We start from the raw sequence: 16,696 nt of genomic DNA, 5'->3' as shown, positions 1-16,696 counted from the left end.
TGGGACTGTTTTTATCCCCATAATTTAAAATAATTTGGTTTCAAGCAAGGTTAGAGTATCCATTTTGGCTTAATTGCAGTTAGTTAGAATAAAGCAGAAGACTTCCAGGTAGTTCCAAATTAAAACTTTGTCAACAGAAAAATACAGATGAAAGCTTTAAAAAATTGTTAGCCTGTAATTCCTACTGTAAGGAATTTATTTTGGGGACATAAAGCATTCATGACCTGTCTCCTGCTTATTTTGGGGGCAGATATTCCAAGCAGGTCTGTAGTACTGAGTATTATGAAGCAACAGAGAAATGTCCAGTTTTCATTTTTTTGCATTTCAACCCCACTGTGTACTTCTGATATATTACATGATGTTTCAGCCATCCCAAATGCACAAACTAGGTAAAAACTGTACAACCTTCACCTCGTGTCCTTCAAACATTCTTTTCAAACACTGCACACAATTAATGTAGCCTTTGTAGATGTGAACTGTTTTTCACTCTTATTTCAGTCCTACACACACAAAAAAAAAAAGGAGTTTCCTGGAGTTACCTGTTTTCCTTTTTGGAGCCTCTTTGAATCTTGCTGAGGAACTCTGTAATCTGCCATAACTTTGACAGTAAATCTAATGAAAAGTAACTTAAATTCATAAAGACCTGTTAAAACTTGTGGTGCAAAATTAGCAAAGCAAAAGTAGATATTCATACCCAGTCTTTAATGACATGGAAGAAAAGTTGCCTTTGAAAGCCTATTTGTGTATTAGACTAGGATATGTAAATTGTATGTATTGCAGCACCGTGTGATATACATTACACAAATAACACTTCCAACACCTTGGCTGTGCAGTCTGAAGTTACAAATATTCTTGTATCAGATGGCTGCTTCAACAAGGAGGCCTGGAGAAATAATTGTACCTATCTGACTATTCTTTTTCATCTATTATCAAAATTTGGCTCTTAAAATCTTACTACTATTACCTCATTTCCCTTAAAAAAATGCACAGCATGTCGATGGCTGCTGAGTCAGCTCTGCTTGTGAACTTAAATGTATTGCAAAAATTTTTACTGTTAAACATTTGTAACTTACAGGTTAATAATAATTCATGGCCTCTTGATCTTGCTTCTGAGAGTGGTGTGGGGACTTTGATTCTCTGTCATTTTAAAGAGAGTATTTGTCTGGGCATTTTCTGTTTGGAGGATGATATGCCACAGCGGTGAGGTTTCCTAAATTCCCCAATAAGAAGTTACATGGAATCCCAGCCCAGAGCCCTGTCCTGTCAGGGAGATAACTCATGTTTTTGGATTCAGGCTCCCCAAGACACTAAAGAGGAGGTGGAATCCATCACTGATGTAGGGTTTAGAGAACTCCTGCTCTAGGTGACGTTTGCTTGTCACCAGCGAAGAAGATGCGTGCTGTAGGCTGCTTTATATAGACCAAATCACTTCATGCCTAAATATATCTTGTATGGCTGTTTCTTCATTTAGTGCAAAGGGCATAATGCTATAAAAGTCATTTGTTCTCTGTACATTTGTTCAAGTTGAAGATCTGTGTTTCCTTTATGAAACTAAGAAAGTCTCAGCTCTTACCCATATTCTGTAGTTAAAGAGGAATACATTTGGGATAATTGTGGGAACTATTAAATAATAGCAGCAGATCAATCCTGAGAAATAATACATTTGAAGAGGCAGGAAATATACTGAAAAGGAGATGCCAGGACAGATCTTAGCATAAAGTGAAATTAGACTAGGTGATGTAACTGGGAACGACAGGCATGGGTTTGGCACACTGACTGCTCGGCAGGTGTCTGAGAACTGTAAATGCTTGTATATATGAACTACATAAATTACTATAACTTTCGTTTTCCTTTGAGCTAAGAACTGCAGAAGTCATCAGGATGCAACTAATTTAGGATACACAGCCTGATTTATAATTAAAGTTGTTAGTTTACAAATGTTACATGGCCCAGAGGACTGGTGATACTAATGGATTTTAATAGTACTTGGAAATCTATTCTTGGGGGAGCTCTAAGCTGTACATGCAGGAACCCTGTTATTTAGCAGATAGTATAGTGCACTGTCAAATGTTAAAGTAATCTAAAGAAAAATCACATAATTCATGGCATTTCAAAGCTGAGGTGAATACATCTAAATTAGAAAAGGACAAATTTTTATACCAAATAGCCTTAGACAACCCACTCTTCTCAAATCAGAGCTATTTAGTGTTACAAAGCAGATGAATTACCAGTAGATAGTGAGCAGTTTGAAGTTTTGATATACAATAACATCTTGTGGAAGTCTATTTATAAAGTAGAAGACATTCTGGGCATGATTCATGGACTAAATGTAGGTGTTTGCCATTATTTTGGGTGCTGTGGGGCATCTTGTATGGCCTCTGTCAAACGTTTAGAAACGTATAGGTCTCCCTTAAGTCTCATATCCTGGGAGATGTAACTATAATATCTCTTAGTCCATTTGTAGATGTCTTGGATGCCTTATGAAGACTCAAGTAGCATTAGATTTCTATATTTACTCAGCTGAATTGAGCCCTTTATATGTCTGAGGAATTATGAGAGATGATTTTGCATTTCATGGGAAAAGTTTTTAGATTTTATTAAAATTTTATTCTTTCAAAGAAGTGAAGTGCGACTCTCTATGTCAATTCAAAGATGTATATGCTTATTCTAGTGTAAAAGCCAATTAAATACCTCTGTTCTTATTGCTGTTTGATCTCTAGAACCAACATGAAACAAACTGGATCTGCCTTATTTTTAGGAATCCCCACTGTAGTGAGTGCAGTTTTCATTTAATAAACCCTGTGCAAATCTAAGAATTGAGGTTTCCAAGATGTGATGGGGGACACAAAATGGTAATAGGTAAACAGCTTGGCTGCTGCTGAAAGTGCTACATGGGGGAAAAAAAAAAAAGCCTGATCATAATAGCTCAGCTGAGCTTCCTGTGTTAGTAGTTTGGAGCAGAATCTTTTACACATATGCTGAACAGAGGTGATCAGGTCCTCACCAAGAGGTGGTAATTGCAACGATCTTTCTAAGCATCATGTGTCAGAGGAGACCCTCACTTTAACAAGGAAAGAAAATGCCTCATTAAAATTGGATAAAACAAGTATTATAGGTGAACAAGTGTGAGGAATTCTTTTAAACAATAATCCTCATTTTTATTTTATAAAATCTTGAAAGATATGCAGGCCCTCTGTGGCACTGGAGGAGAAGCGTGTTATGAATTTTACAGTTGTGTCAAAACCATATGTAAAGGAATAAAATTATGCTATTGTATTTACATTTAAAAACACTAAACATTATAATATAAAAATACTGTCTGGATTCCCAGGTTGATATAAATTCACAACCGTAATGAAGTAAGATCAAAGTCCTTTATACAATAATTAGATCCTGTACTAGGTTCACTTACAAGCCAAATGATTCATCTAATGTATCTTCAGCATGAGCCTCTACACATCAAAACCTTTTTTATTGAGAAAGTAAATGTCGTTTTCCCTATCATCTTAAATTCTGCTTTGGAATTCCGAACTGCCACCTGGCTTTCTGTCCAAAAGACCGTTTAAGGAAAAGATCTTACTCATGCCAAAAATCTGCTAATCCAGAAACATTTAAGAGGTATTTGCTATAATTGAAGGTGGCAAATTCTGCTTCCGTCCTCAGTATGAGTTCTGGAATTGCATATTGAATTGTCCCATCTCCTTAATATTTGACATTTACAGATTCTTAATGGGTATCCCAGAGAAACAAAAAGTATTTTTCTGTGCCAAAGGAATCAGATACTAGCCGCTCTGCAGCTATTGTCTCCATGATTTATTATACTTTAAGGAAGAACTGGATGTCTTGTAACTGCTTCTGTGTGCTCTGCAAGTTAATGGATTACTTTGATGCTTTTAGCACATCATTCATCTTCTATTTGTTTCCAAAAAGCTCGTGATTTGTGATTTTCTTTATGAGAACAGATTCCTATCTAATTTCTCCACTTAGTAATGTCCAAAATACTTAGAAATACTGTATTTGTTTCTTGATGTTTTGTAGTGGGTTCGCAGTTTTCAGGAACTGCTGAAAAGAAAATGAAGAAGGACCTTTTACTAGCATGTTATTACAGGATGAAGTCATCTGTTTCTGCTCCAGTTCAGTGGAATACTTAATTTGTACTCTGAGCCCATGCTTAATGACTTCGGTAATTTTGGATCTGGCTCACAAGTATAGGATCTCTTCTCTAAATGTCTTTGAGACACATTTTCAAAGGACAATAATAGACCATATGTAGTACTTTTGTTGTGGATCCTGAAGTGCTTTGTATTGGAGACCCAGAGCAATATCTTCATTCTATGCTTGCTTTGCCTCAGTTTCCTCCTACAACGTGCATATTTAGTTTCTCTCCAGTATGGGCTAGAATAAAAATGTCATTGTAAGAAACAAACAAACAAACAAACAAAAAACCAAAAAGAAACTAATAAGGAAAAAAAAACTTATTAGAGTTAAGACTTGATATGTCTTCTTGATGAAGTGGATTAAGTGGTAGGAATACAGAAGATTCCTTTCGAAGAGGAAACTAAATTGAGACTGCTGAATTTTTAGAATTTAATTCAGTATAGCAGTAGAAGGTTGGTACACTAGCAGAAGCTCAAAATAAAAAATGCTTTCACTTGGGCAACAGCTGAGAGTGTTGGGATGAATTTTGGCTTTTTTTGTGTCACCACTGTTCAGTGAAGTGTCTTGGTGAAACTAAGCCAGACTTTTTCCTACTTACCAATGGATGGCAAGGTAGAGCCCATTAGGAAGCCTTATCTATGGTGGTTGGGGTCATGCATGAGGCGATATGAGAGCACTTTGGCCTCTGCGTTTGGAAGTGCTGGGCACACATACACATCTCAAAGATTGTTTTTTTTCCTGGGCAGCTGAATGAAAATTTTCATGAGAGGTCCATAGTGAAAAATAAAGGAAGGAAATGCCAGCTTTTCAGAAAGGAATAGAAAATCGTCAGTTTTGGTGAACAGAAGTTGACTTGCATTTTTGGTGCCCTCTACAATTTGAATTATTCCACTGCAAAATCAAAATGAAAACAAAATTAAGAAGCAGAGAAAGAATTTAATATGAGAGGTATTTGAAAAGGTTAGGCTGTTTATGCAGATGTATAGCCTGAAGGTTATAAAGAAGATTATTTTGAAGATTTTATTTGTCTTTATCAAAATTAAAAAACAAAGGCAATACAGAATACATTGGAACTGGAAGTCATACCAAAAGTAGTTTTTAAAGATAATAATTAGCCTGTGAAAGTCTATAAATGTAGGAAAATATACACTATTAGAGACAATGAGTTCTGGGAATTTTTGTAACAAGCAGGTTTTTCTGTATGTAACAAAACTATCTTCTGGTCTGGTAATCTCATCCTTTTCAGTGAATAAGCCAAAATGTACTGTAGCAGTTACGGAGGAGCTTCCTCCCAACCATGTTTCTTCATGATTTTCCAACAAATTTTACAGTTCTTCTATAGCATCAGATACCAGTTACTGCTGAGAAAAGATTTCTGAGCAGCTGAATAGCAATCTGATGCAGTCTGACATTTTCTCACCTTCTGATGATGATGGCAATTTCTATTGTCTTTTGAAAGGTAAACAGATATAAGTGTAGAGAAATGGGTGGGGAGAAACTCCACAGAAGATATTCAAAAGATTGAGCCTATTTATGTGGTAGCAAATGAAAAGGTTATGGTGAAATATATGCAAAGTATATAAAATATATAAAACATATAAAATATATGTTAATGTGAGGTGGTGTGTGCTTCTGTTCATCATTTTTTTTCAGAATGAGAGGCAGGAATAAGTCAGTAAAAATAAATTAAGTATTTTGTGCAGTTTCATACAAGCACATCACTGAAGCCAAGAGCACTGTAGAAATACAGAAAAAAAAATAGTTTGTGTGTGTTTGTATAATAGGAATTTAAGTGAAGGTTTTTGATCTAAAGAAAAAACATCACGTGTCAAACAAAAATGGACCTCTTATTGGTGAGGCTTAGGAAGAAACTTCCCCAATAGGTGCCTTATAGTTGTTTGTTTTAGAAGGTGCTTTGAGTTTTTAAAATTTTCTCAGTATCTCATAGTGTCCGTTATCAGAGAGAAAATTCCTGACTAAGACCAGCAGTTCGGTCAAGCTTGGGCATATCCATTTTTCTATTCTGAGCTCATCTAGTATTATGCTGGTACTATGTGTAACTCAATTCAAAGCTAAAATGTTTGTAAAAGTAGTGGCATGTCCTCAAGCCAGGTCATTGACCTGAATTTCATAGATAGTTCATGTTGCTTGGAGTCAGTACGTTGTGTCCAGATTGAACAGCCAGTTCTCCAGGGTGGATGACAGGACAATCAGCAAAACCTTAGGCTGAATACAACTCCTGTTAATGATAATGAGACAATGCTTACATATGTAGCAGTGAAGTACACAAGTGATCAGTTCTGCGTACCGTATTTCAGGGCAACCAACTATTTCACGGTAATTTTTTAATCCAATTTAAAGACAGCTCAACTATACTATCATTTTGGGCAGCTTTATGGGATGTTACATGGTTCTGTAGCAGTTTCTGGTCTTTTGTATGAATAGGCTAGGGGTTCCTGATACCGTCCTGTTCCCACACTCCAAGGGCCTCTGCAGTCTCACAGCCTGATAGACTGATCACATCTACAGACAGACTTCATCTAGAGCTATTCACAGTTCACTGCACAGAACAATGACATTTAAACATATGCATACATGTTTCTGTATACATATGAATATGATAATTTCTTAGCTCATTGCTATTAATATCCAGTTATGACGATGTTATTGGTGTAGGTTAGAATTTAATTCTTTTTGGGTTGTAGTGAGTATTTTTATGGAAGATGTTACAATAGTATGTTATGCAGACGTAATGGTAATGAGTCAGGAATTGGCACACTGTGCTCTGAGTCAGGATATCAGAGGGCATTGTGTACCAGAGGTACTTTCTTTTGGCTTAGCCACAGATCTGACCATCTGTGGTCATGAAAGATCCTGGGAATATTTTTGTAATAACCTAGTTTAGTGACCAAATTTGATTATGAGTAATGGCATTTGAATGAACTTTCCCAAATTACTACTATTACTTCTTTTATAAAATATGCTTTGTCATGTTGTCCTGTTGCCTTGTTTATATATGTAATTTTATGCATTTTAATCTGTTATTATTAATCATATCAAAGGTCAAAAAAACTATAGTTGCAAATAGTTTGCAAAGCTGTTGAACGCTCAGATCCCTTGTGAATATTGATCAATGTAACTCTGCTTGTCTGCACAGACAGTTCAGATGCTGCCTTGAGAAGATCAAAGGTTATTGTCTATAAACAATAGATGTGTGACTTCTTCTGCCCGCTGTTATACCTCTTGGACATGAACATTGTTAATCACACTGGTCTTCCAAATTTAAAAGCCTATAGGCAATTTAAACAAACAATGAGAAGTTCAGTGATCCACTGGGATCTTATCCAGGTTATAAAGTATGCTGAATACATATTAAAGGGCCTGTTGTGCCTGTAGAAAATAAATAAGTGCCCTTCATTTCTGTTAGAATTCGAGATAAATTTTCAGATGTTTGACTAGTTAACTGAAATGTGATTTGATTTCAGTACACTGGAGGAACAATGTTGTTAATTCATGTATTAATTTCCTTGGAAAACTCTTGCTGGATATTTGTAATTTGCATACAGCTGATCATAATTCTTTTTCTTCTATTACAGCGTGAAACAATGCAAACATATCTGATTAATTTTGTAACTCTACTATGTGATAAAGGGATTATATACAGAGGAACTTAACAGAGCAAGTCATGCCTAAAATAAGACAGAAGAAAATGTTTAATATCCTTCTCAAAATTATTTTTTCTAGGTTATCCTTAAAACTGTAAATAACAAACTGGAGTGGGATTTGACACGTATCTGTGTCTAGGGGCTTCTATCACTGATATTTTTTCATCTTTTCAGCAGTACCAGCCTTATCACTTCTGTAAATCAAACCTTTTGAATTTCTGCAGTGAAAACTTGAAGTGACATTATGAGATATCACGGAGCTGTTCTATCTAATAGCAGCTTAGATTGCTTTAAGAGGCAGGGTTTTTTAAATATGGGTGAGTGTAAAAGCAGAAAAGGCTTTGCTTCCCTTTACAAGCAACAAAAAAGAAGTAATTACTCCTTTCTATCTTCTGGCAGTGCCCAATAGCTATAATGAGGAAAGTATTTTGTCTGGAAAAAAACCCCAAACCCACAACCTCCCTCTGCCAGCTACTAAAGTGTTGTCTGTCTGCAGGGCTTTACTTTGCTTATGGAAAGCCAAGGGCCTGACTTTGAGTCCCAGTAGCTTATTCTTCAGGCTGGTAAGAACTGGATCCCTCAGAGTGGCAGTGAACAGAGGGGCTATAAAAGCAAAGCCTCGTTGGAGGGTGGGTCAGCAATGGAAGGGACGCACCTGTGGCTGGCTGCATTCACACAGTGGACTGTGCGCAACATGCAAAACTCAGGGAAATTGTAACGTGTTCTGGATTCCAGCAGGGAAAAGGAGACAGGCAATTGTAAATCCCATGAGCAGCTGGCTGGGACAGGGAGCTGAAAGCACAAGGACTTAAAACGACAGGCAAAACCAGCTTCTGGGGTTATTCCCAGCTACTAAAGAGCAGTCCTATGGGTGGGTATCCAGTTCTCACTGACTTGGAAAATAGAGAACAAAGGGAAAATGTGACACATTAGCAATACTATGTTGTTAATAACAGTGTCTGATTGTCCTATAGGTTTGAAGTTTGAGGAAATGCAAGAAAAGTTTGGAGAGGAATTCTTCAATATCTGCTTTGATGAGAATGAAAGAGTTCTTCGAGCTGTAGGTGGGACCCTTCAAGACTTCTTCAATGGCTTTGATGCTTTGCTGGAGCACATTAGAACTTCATTTGGAAGACAGGCCACCCTGGAATCCCCTTCTTTCCTATGCAAAGAGCTCCCTGAAGGCAATCTTATGCTTCATTACTTTCACCCACATCAAATTGTGGGATTTGCAATGATGGGAATGATAAAGGCAGCAGCAAAGAAGATTTACCGCTTGGACGTGGAAGTAGAACAGGTCGCTAATGATAACTTGTGTTCAGAGGAGACGAACCCAGGTAACTGCAGCTGTCTGACCTTCCTTATCAAAGAACATGAAAATGCAAATATCACAAAAGCACTTCCACCAGGAACTTCCCAGTCCCCTTTAGACCTGAGGATTAGCATCAGCACCTTCTGCAGAGCTTTCCCCTTTCACCTGATGTTTGATCCAAACATGCTGCTTCTCCAGCTTGGAGAAGGTCTTAGGAAGCAGCTCAAATCTGATACTCATAAAACTCTGAAATTCCAAGACTGCTTTGACATAGTTTCTCCTAAAATCAGTGCCACATTTGAAAGAGTTCTCATGAGATTATCTACTCCCTTTGTCATTCGGACCAAACTTGAGGATTCTGGCTCTGAAAATAAAGATAAGGTAAGAACATTAATTTGGAAGAGGATGTGTGTATATGTGTGTGATGGGAGAGGATTATTTATCCAGAGAGAAGCAGCACAAGTCCTGCATACTCTGGGAAAACTCACGTATGCCTTGAAAACAGGGGCTAGGTGGTATTCCCCAGCCAAGTGGATATTTTCCTAAATTATTTGTAAGCTTTGCCTGTGATGTTGCAGCAAATCATGACATCGCCGTTCAGAAAATACTGCACTGTGGAGTTGAATAGTGCAGTTTAAATCAAAATGGTGAGGAATTTTACAAAATGCCCATATCTAATCCTTAATTTCCTCTAGATATATTATGATGAGGATAATAGTTATTAAGCCATGTACTAGGGCATAGCTTTCAGTATGTTTTCTGAAAGACTCTCACTGCAGGGCTCACACTGCCACTTTATTATATCCTGCTTCCCTATTTTGAAACATTGCTTTCCTCTGTGTTTCTTCTTATCTCTTACCCTGCGCTCAAGGGAACCAGAGCTGTAAGAGTTATCAAGTACCACTTATGCTTTCCAGTAATTTAAATAGACACTTGTCCTACTATGCTGCCTTTTTCCTCAATGTTTTAGAAGAGAGCTATCTTAACTAGTGAGCCCTATCTTGAGTTCAGTGCATCCCAGGTGACTAAGGTGAGAACGTGTCTTCCAGAGTGGACCTCTCCAAAGGTTGGATTAAGTTTGTTTCGTTGCAAATCTTTGAATTATGGGAAAGATTTTTGGTGTGAAGTTGGGTTCCAGCTTTATGCACCAAAGTACTTGTACTTAGTGCTTACATTGCAAGCCTATGTGTGGGTGCCTTGGAAATACTGCCGCCCTAAGTGAAGGAATTATTGATTTTCAGGGTTTTTAAGAGACAGCACCCAAGAATAGTCAATTTCAATCACACTGGATTCTTAGACACCTAAGCTCTGCCTGTGGGTGTCACCTTTACAGTTCAGGTGGTCTGGATATAACTTGAGAAACTCCACCTCTGTTTTGCTTACCTACACTGGGCCAGAGTTTCAGAAAGAGTCCCATGGTAACTGAATATCTAGTTCTGGGTTCTTTTCAAATTATAGCCAGTTCTGACAGCAGCAATGTTGCCAGCTCCTCTTTGGCATTCCTCTTTGGCACCAATAAATATGTTTACCCTGTGTTTTCCCCTGGAAACAATCCCAAGAGAGGCAAACAAGTGAGAACTGATGTAATTCAACCTATTTAAAACCCAAAGGGAGTTTATTTTTCAGAATCCATCCTCAAAGTTACCCTAATCTTTAATTATGAAAAGGAAATGTTGTGTGAAAAGTTTGGAGGTGTTGGCTTTGAGCTACCTTTCAGCACAGTCATTTCTCCTTTCCAAGAGACTTGTGCCCTGCTCCTCCCTCCCTCAGGGCCAGCCCATCCCTCTCGGGCACCTTCTCCTGCCCTGGGACAGAGTCACAGCCCTTCGACCATCTGCTCTTCATGAATCTGCTGTAAATCACTCTGAAAAGGAAGACAGTTTCAGGAAGGAGGGGCCTTTTTAAACTTTTCCTATCTAATTACAAGTTAAACAAACAAACAAAACACTCAACCTGGGCAAGTTTCATGTGCCTGTGGCTTGCTCAAAGAATAAGTGACAGGGAGTGGAGCTTGCTGGATGCAGGTTTTAACAGCCAGTTGGGGAAGAAACTCTGATTTCAAAAGCTTGTTCTGTACCATCAAGCTGTGCAGCACTGGTGTATCCTTGCTTCGTTGCTGTGTCTTGCACCGTGTGTCATTACAGGTGGGTAATGAATCAAATTGGTGATGGGCCCAGCTGCCACTCAGGAGAGTGAGTGACCTTCCCTGTCTTAAAGTCACGTGTAGAGTTGGACCCTGAACAAGTGTCAGCACTAACACTGTAGTAGCAATTTGCTTGAGAAGCAAGTAAAAGGGAATGGCAGTAATGGAAATCCTTTGTCTGCCAGCAGTTAGGAGCAAAATTGTCTTGATCAGTAAGGTGTAAGTGAGAGAGAAAAGGGTGATGGCGAAGTACAAGGGACCTGAGGTAAATGTTGTGCTGCAGGCATGGGAATTAATTTGAAAACATCCATTTAGCTGATGAGTTATTTTCTTCTGACACACCCATTTTATAAGAACTTTCCAAAAGTTTCATTTGTGAGTAGTTAAATGAAGCTCAGCATGTGATGCTCAATGTTTTTTTTTTTTTTTTCCCCAAAATGAAAGGTTGCACAGATTCGGAGGTTGTGGTTGTCTTGCTTACATAGATTTTCAGAGGATCAACATGGCAATACTACTATGTTGTGCTCAAGTCCTTAATGTCTCCTGGACAAAAAAATAGACTGAGCCTTGGGAACTGCCTGCTGTAGTATTTTCCCAGAGCTCACATCACTCATGTAGCTCATTTTGGAATTCTTTTCAATTTGCCAGCACTTGTTTGGAAGTTTGAGCACTGAGCAGGTAGATCAGTGATGTGAGCATGACCCCACTTGAGAGTCATAAGTAACTGACTTACATTTTTACCTCTTTCTCTCATACACCTCTATGCAGTTCATACTGGAATTGCATCCCACTTACAGGCATTTATCTTTTTTTTTAGAAAATTAAGACTCTGCAATAACCTCAACACTTTTCAGACTTGGTTACTTTAAAGGCCAGTTTAAGTGATGCAACCCAGATAACTCTGCTGCAATTTTGAAGCTGTTCAGATGTCTCAGTGTTCCTCAGGAAGAAAAAAATGTTTTAAAAGGCTTTGCAATGAACAGAGGTCCCTTCAGCCTCTCTTCAAAGCACTTTTATCTTCATTTCAATACATAAATTAGATCTTTTTCTCAGGCTTGCAGTGGGAAAGACAGAATAACAAAACCATTTTAATTTAGTCCTGGCACCAGCTCTGAGTTCAGATGAAAGTAAGTCACAAATCATGATCTTTCCCTGACTCAGCATCGAGAAGCAAATTGAAAAACCCCCACCTGTTTTGAGTTTCAGGGTGCTTGTCCCATTTATGCAGAGGTTCATTAGTGTGCTTCAATTGGGATTTGAATCACTGAAATAAATGGCTTTGCTTTATAACACTATCCTAAATTTCTGACCTAAGGCCTCACAGGTCTGGCTGGCAGGTAGCACTTCCTGAGAAGATGTATGTACACCTTTGTCCAGCCTCAGGCATCAGTGTGTAATATCTTAGCAAGGTTTTGTTCATTTTCTATGTCACCAGCTGTCCCTTGAAGCTCTGAGCATTTACGGGATCCCACTGTTGTAGGGACCAAACAGGAAAAGGAGCTCCCCACATGAAGAACACGGACTCTATAGCTTTAATCCCAGTTTTCAACAGCATCCATGCTCCTAGGTCATAATCTAATGTTTTGATGTCTGCTTGGCCAATATTTCAGTCTCCATTATACTGTGGACACGTATGGACAACACAGGCATTTATTCTGGAAAATAGTAAGCAACTGTATAAGTTTATTAGGTCAGCAGTCTCACTGGCTTTACTTGAACTTATCACAAGTTTGCAACTAAACACATTTGTAAGTCTGTGGAGAATAAGAACCAAACTGTACAAACTAATCCAGGTTTACTTCTATCCTTTCTTCCCTTCCTACTTCTGTCCTTCTATTTTATTTTCTGCAGTGATCAAGTTATCCACACAGATGCTTTGGGTTTTTGCCTTGATTATTCTGCACATTCAAAATTGCCTGTATGAACAGTTATGATTGTCTTTAGGTAAGGTTTCCTAGTATGCAGACAGCACTTTAGATGTATAAAAGCTGAACATAATCGGCCTCTGAGTTTTCCAGTGTTCCCATGCAGCTAAATTCTTGTTACAGTTTGTTGTTTATAGTATGGTACTATCTAAACGCTGAAGAGAGTATTAGGGCTCTGCTGCTTTACTCCTTCTACAAACACTCTGTTGTTTTTCACATTTCATACTAATTTTTATTCAGGGTTTTTTTTGTGTGTATCTAGAGAGCTTCACTTGTATGCAATCAGATTTTCTGGTTTTGAGTATTATCGCTAAGTCACAAGATCACAAATCTTGCTGTTTCACTTCTCTCAGGAAACTCATTCCAAACCTCTCTCTCTGGGAGCAATCATTTATTGCAACAATCAAAAATACATTTATTGTGACGATTAACTATTTGTGATTCATTGCTTATAGCCTCACACATGGTTAATACAACTGCATTAGAGTTTAATGAAATTTAAATTGTGAGGAATAGGTGTTGCCTTGTCTTCTGGTGTTCACAGAAGCCCCTGTCAGGCCCATCTGTGAAGGTGCTGGCAGGCGAGGGAGCTGCTGGTTGTGCACTGAGATCCAGCGGGGCAGGAGCCACCTTCCTGGAGGACTGTCTCCGTCCTGGGTCCTCCCGGCCGAGCATCACCGCTCCCTCCCTGGCAACACCTCCAGGTGTCTGCACAAAGCAGATAGGGAGTTTGTATCCAAATCTCTCCCTGACTCTCCCCTGTGCAGAGTGTGTTGGTGTGGCTGTTTCAATGTCTTCCTTATGAGCACTGCACTGCTGAGACGTATGGTGTTAACATTGCTGTCTGCCATCTCAGCTTCTGCAGGACTTCTACTTTCATACTTTTTCAACAGAAGTCAATACCTCATCTTTGTGAGTCACTGCTGTTTTTAAGGCAGATAATCTTTTACTGTGTCTCTTTGTATATGGTATTTGATTTCACAGAATTTCCCAATGGATATTAACGGATTCTGCTGCCTCAATGACTTTGCCTGGTAACTTCCCTCTCACCTTAATGGTGAGAACTTGCATAAACCTTTCTCTTAGTTGCTGCACCAAGGGCAAGTTTCAGCTTCTCATTGGAAGTGATCATAGGATTTTTCCACCTTTCTGCAAAACAAAATGCAGCTGCCCTCCCACCATTTCTTAACCAGACAAGGGCTGGGAGCTCCTGACAGATGATACTGTTGTCTTCTGACTATACTAAGGAACAAGGACATCTGTGACATGATGCAAATACTTGCCCCCTGACAGTACAGTGAGATGGCTGGAGCTGCTTCACTTTTTGGCTGAATGAGTAGACAAGGACTGACTGTCCTGGTGTTTGTACCCTGGCTAACGTCCTCCTCATGTGCTGCTCCTGTGCTACCAGTGCTGGGCAGATCAGGAGTCGATGGGGCTGCTCTTGCAGGGACCCGCCGTGTCTTCAGGGCCTCGATCCAAAGCCAGTCCTCTTGGTGCACGGACTGACAACTGCCCTGCCAGCACTGCTTTGTGGGTCCTTTTCTGAAACTGTGACTTGGCATCCAGTTCGAAAGAAAGTTGAAAGTGAATCATGAAAGAAATTGTTTGGTTCCCTGCCAGATACTGTGCAGCTGTATTTTCCTTGTACTACTGCTCTCCTGTGCAGACTAACAGCTCTTTTCCACCTTTGAAATAAATCAGTTTTTTTAAGGATACTCGCTGGCCTTTGACTTACTGTTAGGCCTGTGAACACTTTAATTTCAGACAACTTGTCTAAGAATAAAGCTGGCACCTAAAACTGCGGTACTGAAGGTGGCCACATTTTCCTGGTGGAATGTATTCTCTTTGAATATGCCATTTTAATGAAAATCACTTCCCCAGGAGTTCATCAAACTGTATTTTGGAGAATAATTTACTTTTATTGTGTTAAAATGTTTTGTTCAATAATTTTAGTTACAAAATACTTTTATTAGGAAAACGTTTTAAATTATAAATTATAATACAGCATTTAAAAATTATGAAACCTTGGGCTTGACAAAAAGAGTCCTCTGAAAATGTTATATTGCAAGAAGTTTTGAATACCTCATATTATTCAAATTTTCAAGAAACACCAGCTCTGTAATGATGAAACATCCAGCAAAATGGTAGTGTCACTTTTCTGTAGCTCTCCTGAGTGTGCAGGCTGGCTGAGCCAGCGCCTCATGTGTTGTCAGTGGCAAGGAGAGTTTATGGCAGTCTGCACTAGCAGGGATTTGACCCAGTGTACTGATTTAGATAAATGCAAAATAAATAAAAATAAACCAGTCCAGAGCCAAGATTGAAAAAGCTGTATCTGGAAAGTTAGATTCTGAGCTGTATAGACATACATGTAATAAATGGCCACATTTTAAAAAATGCTGAGTAATAAACAACTGTTCCTTTTAAAATGTAAGCTGACTCAGTGGAAGCTGATAGGAATTTCTCCCATTAGTTTCTATTGTTTTGTTTAACTATGGAGTTATTCATCTAGTCTTTCTTCCATGGTATGAGGAAGTGTCACCTTTAGGTTGAATATTTCCTTTCAGTCACTCAGTTGTGTGTTTGCCACGTGTGATCAGATCAAAAGTTCATCCAGTCCAGTACGGTTGGAGTCAATGATCTTAAAGGTCTTCTCTAACAGAAACAATTCTGTGATTCGATGCTGACTCTCACAGTGACCAACATAAAATGCTTAATGGAAAAATATATGAAAAAGTTTAAGTCTGCAGTGCTCTTTTCTGTAACACACCCTCCCAGCTTTTAGCTGTCCAGGATGAAAGCACATTGTCTTGTGGTGGCATCCAGGATGTGGCACCTGATAGCCCCCGCAGGACCACTCCACCATAATTTTCTCTGGCACCTTTTGAACCAGAGGAAGTTCATACTGTTGGCAGCTGTGGTATCCTGTGGATGTAAGGTCCACTGTTTTACTAGAGACTGTGAAGATGAGACCTCTCTGGTTGGTGCCCACTTTCTGCCAGGTCTGTGAGGACATTGCATGCAGAGCTGGTGAAGAAGCCTGTTTACCCATTGCTTTAGCAGAGCACTTTCCCATTGTGTTTGTTTACCACTGGAAACTGTATAAAAATAATACTTTTTAAAGTCTGGGAAGTACATTGTCTCATTTATTTTTCCTTTTTTTATGGTATTGAAAGTCTATTCTTTATCTGCTACTTTCAGTTTTTATTCTGGACCAACTGAAAGAAATGAGCAATGCTGACACTGACAGACTTATTTAAAAACCACCACACACAATTTTGAAGTGTTTTGCTTTTGCTCTGTAACTGTGTTTTTCCTCCTCTCCTAATAAAATTCAAATGAAGTGGCCTGAAAGTCATTCTAGCATGAGGGATATCTGCCACTTATGATCTAGGAATTCTAATTTTTCCCAGGGCTGATTTATTCACAGTTAGTCAGTCTTTGATACTAAGCTTCCATTGCTTTGCAGGCTCCTGGAGCTCTCAGAATCAAA

At 38.7% G+C, this 16,696-nt stretch overlaps 1 protein-coding gene across 3 annotated transcripts in view; it reads left to right on the top strand.

Annotated features, from left to right (window-relative positions):
• Positions 1 to 16,696, top strand: part of GUCY1A2 (guanylate cyclase 1 soluble subunit alpha 2) — a 165,739-nt gene that overhangs the window by 22,638 nt on the left and 126,405 nt on the right. For all 3 annotated transcript variants that reach the window (XM_065048613.1, XM_065048628.1, XM_065048622.1), the window contains exon 4: positions 8,798 to 9,516. In XM_065048613.1, coding sequence (XP_064904685.1) covers positions 8,798 to 9,516 — 719 coding nt within the window. The remainder of the gene's footprint in view (positions 1 to 8,797; positions 9,517 to 16,696) is intronic.

Source organism: Columba livia, chromosome 1 (assembly GCF_036013475.1).
Source record: "Columba livia isolate bColLiv1 breed racing homer chromosome 1, bColLiv1.pat.W.v2, whole genome shotgun sequence".
Classification (NCBI taxonomy): domain Eukaryota; kingdom Metazoa; phylum Chordata; class Aves; order Columbiformes; family Columbidae; genus Columba; species Columba livia.
This window is presented reverse-complemented; position numbering and strand designations above follow the sequence as displayed.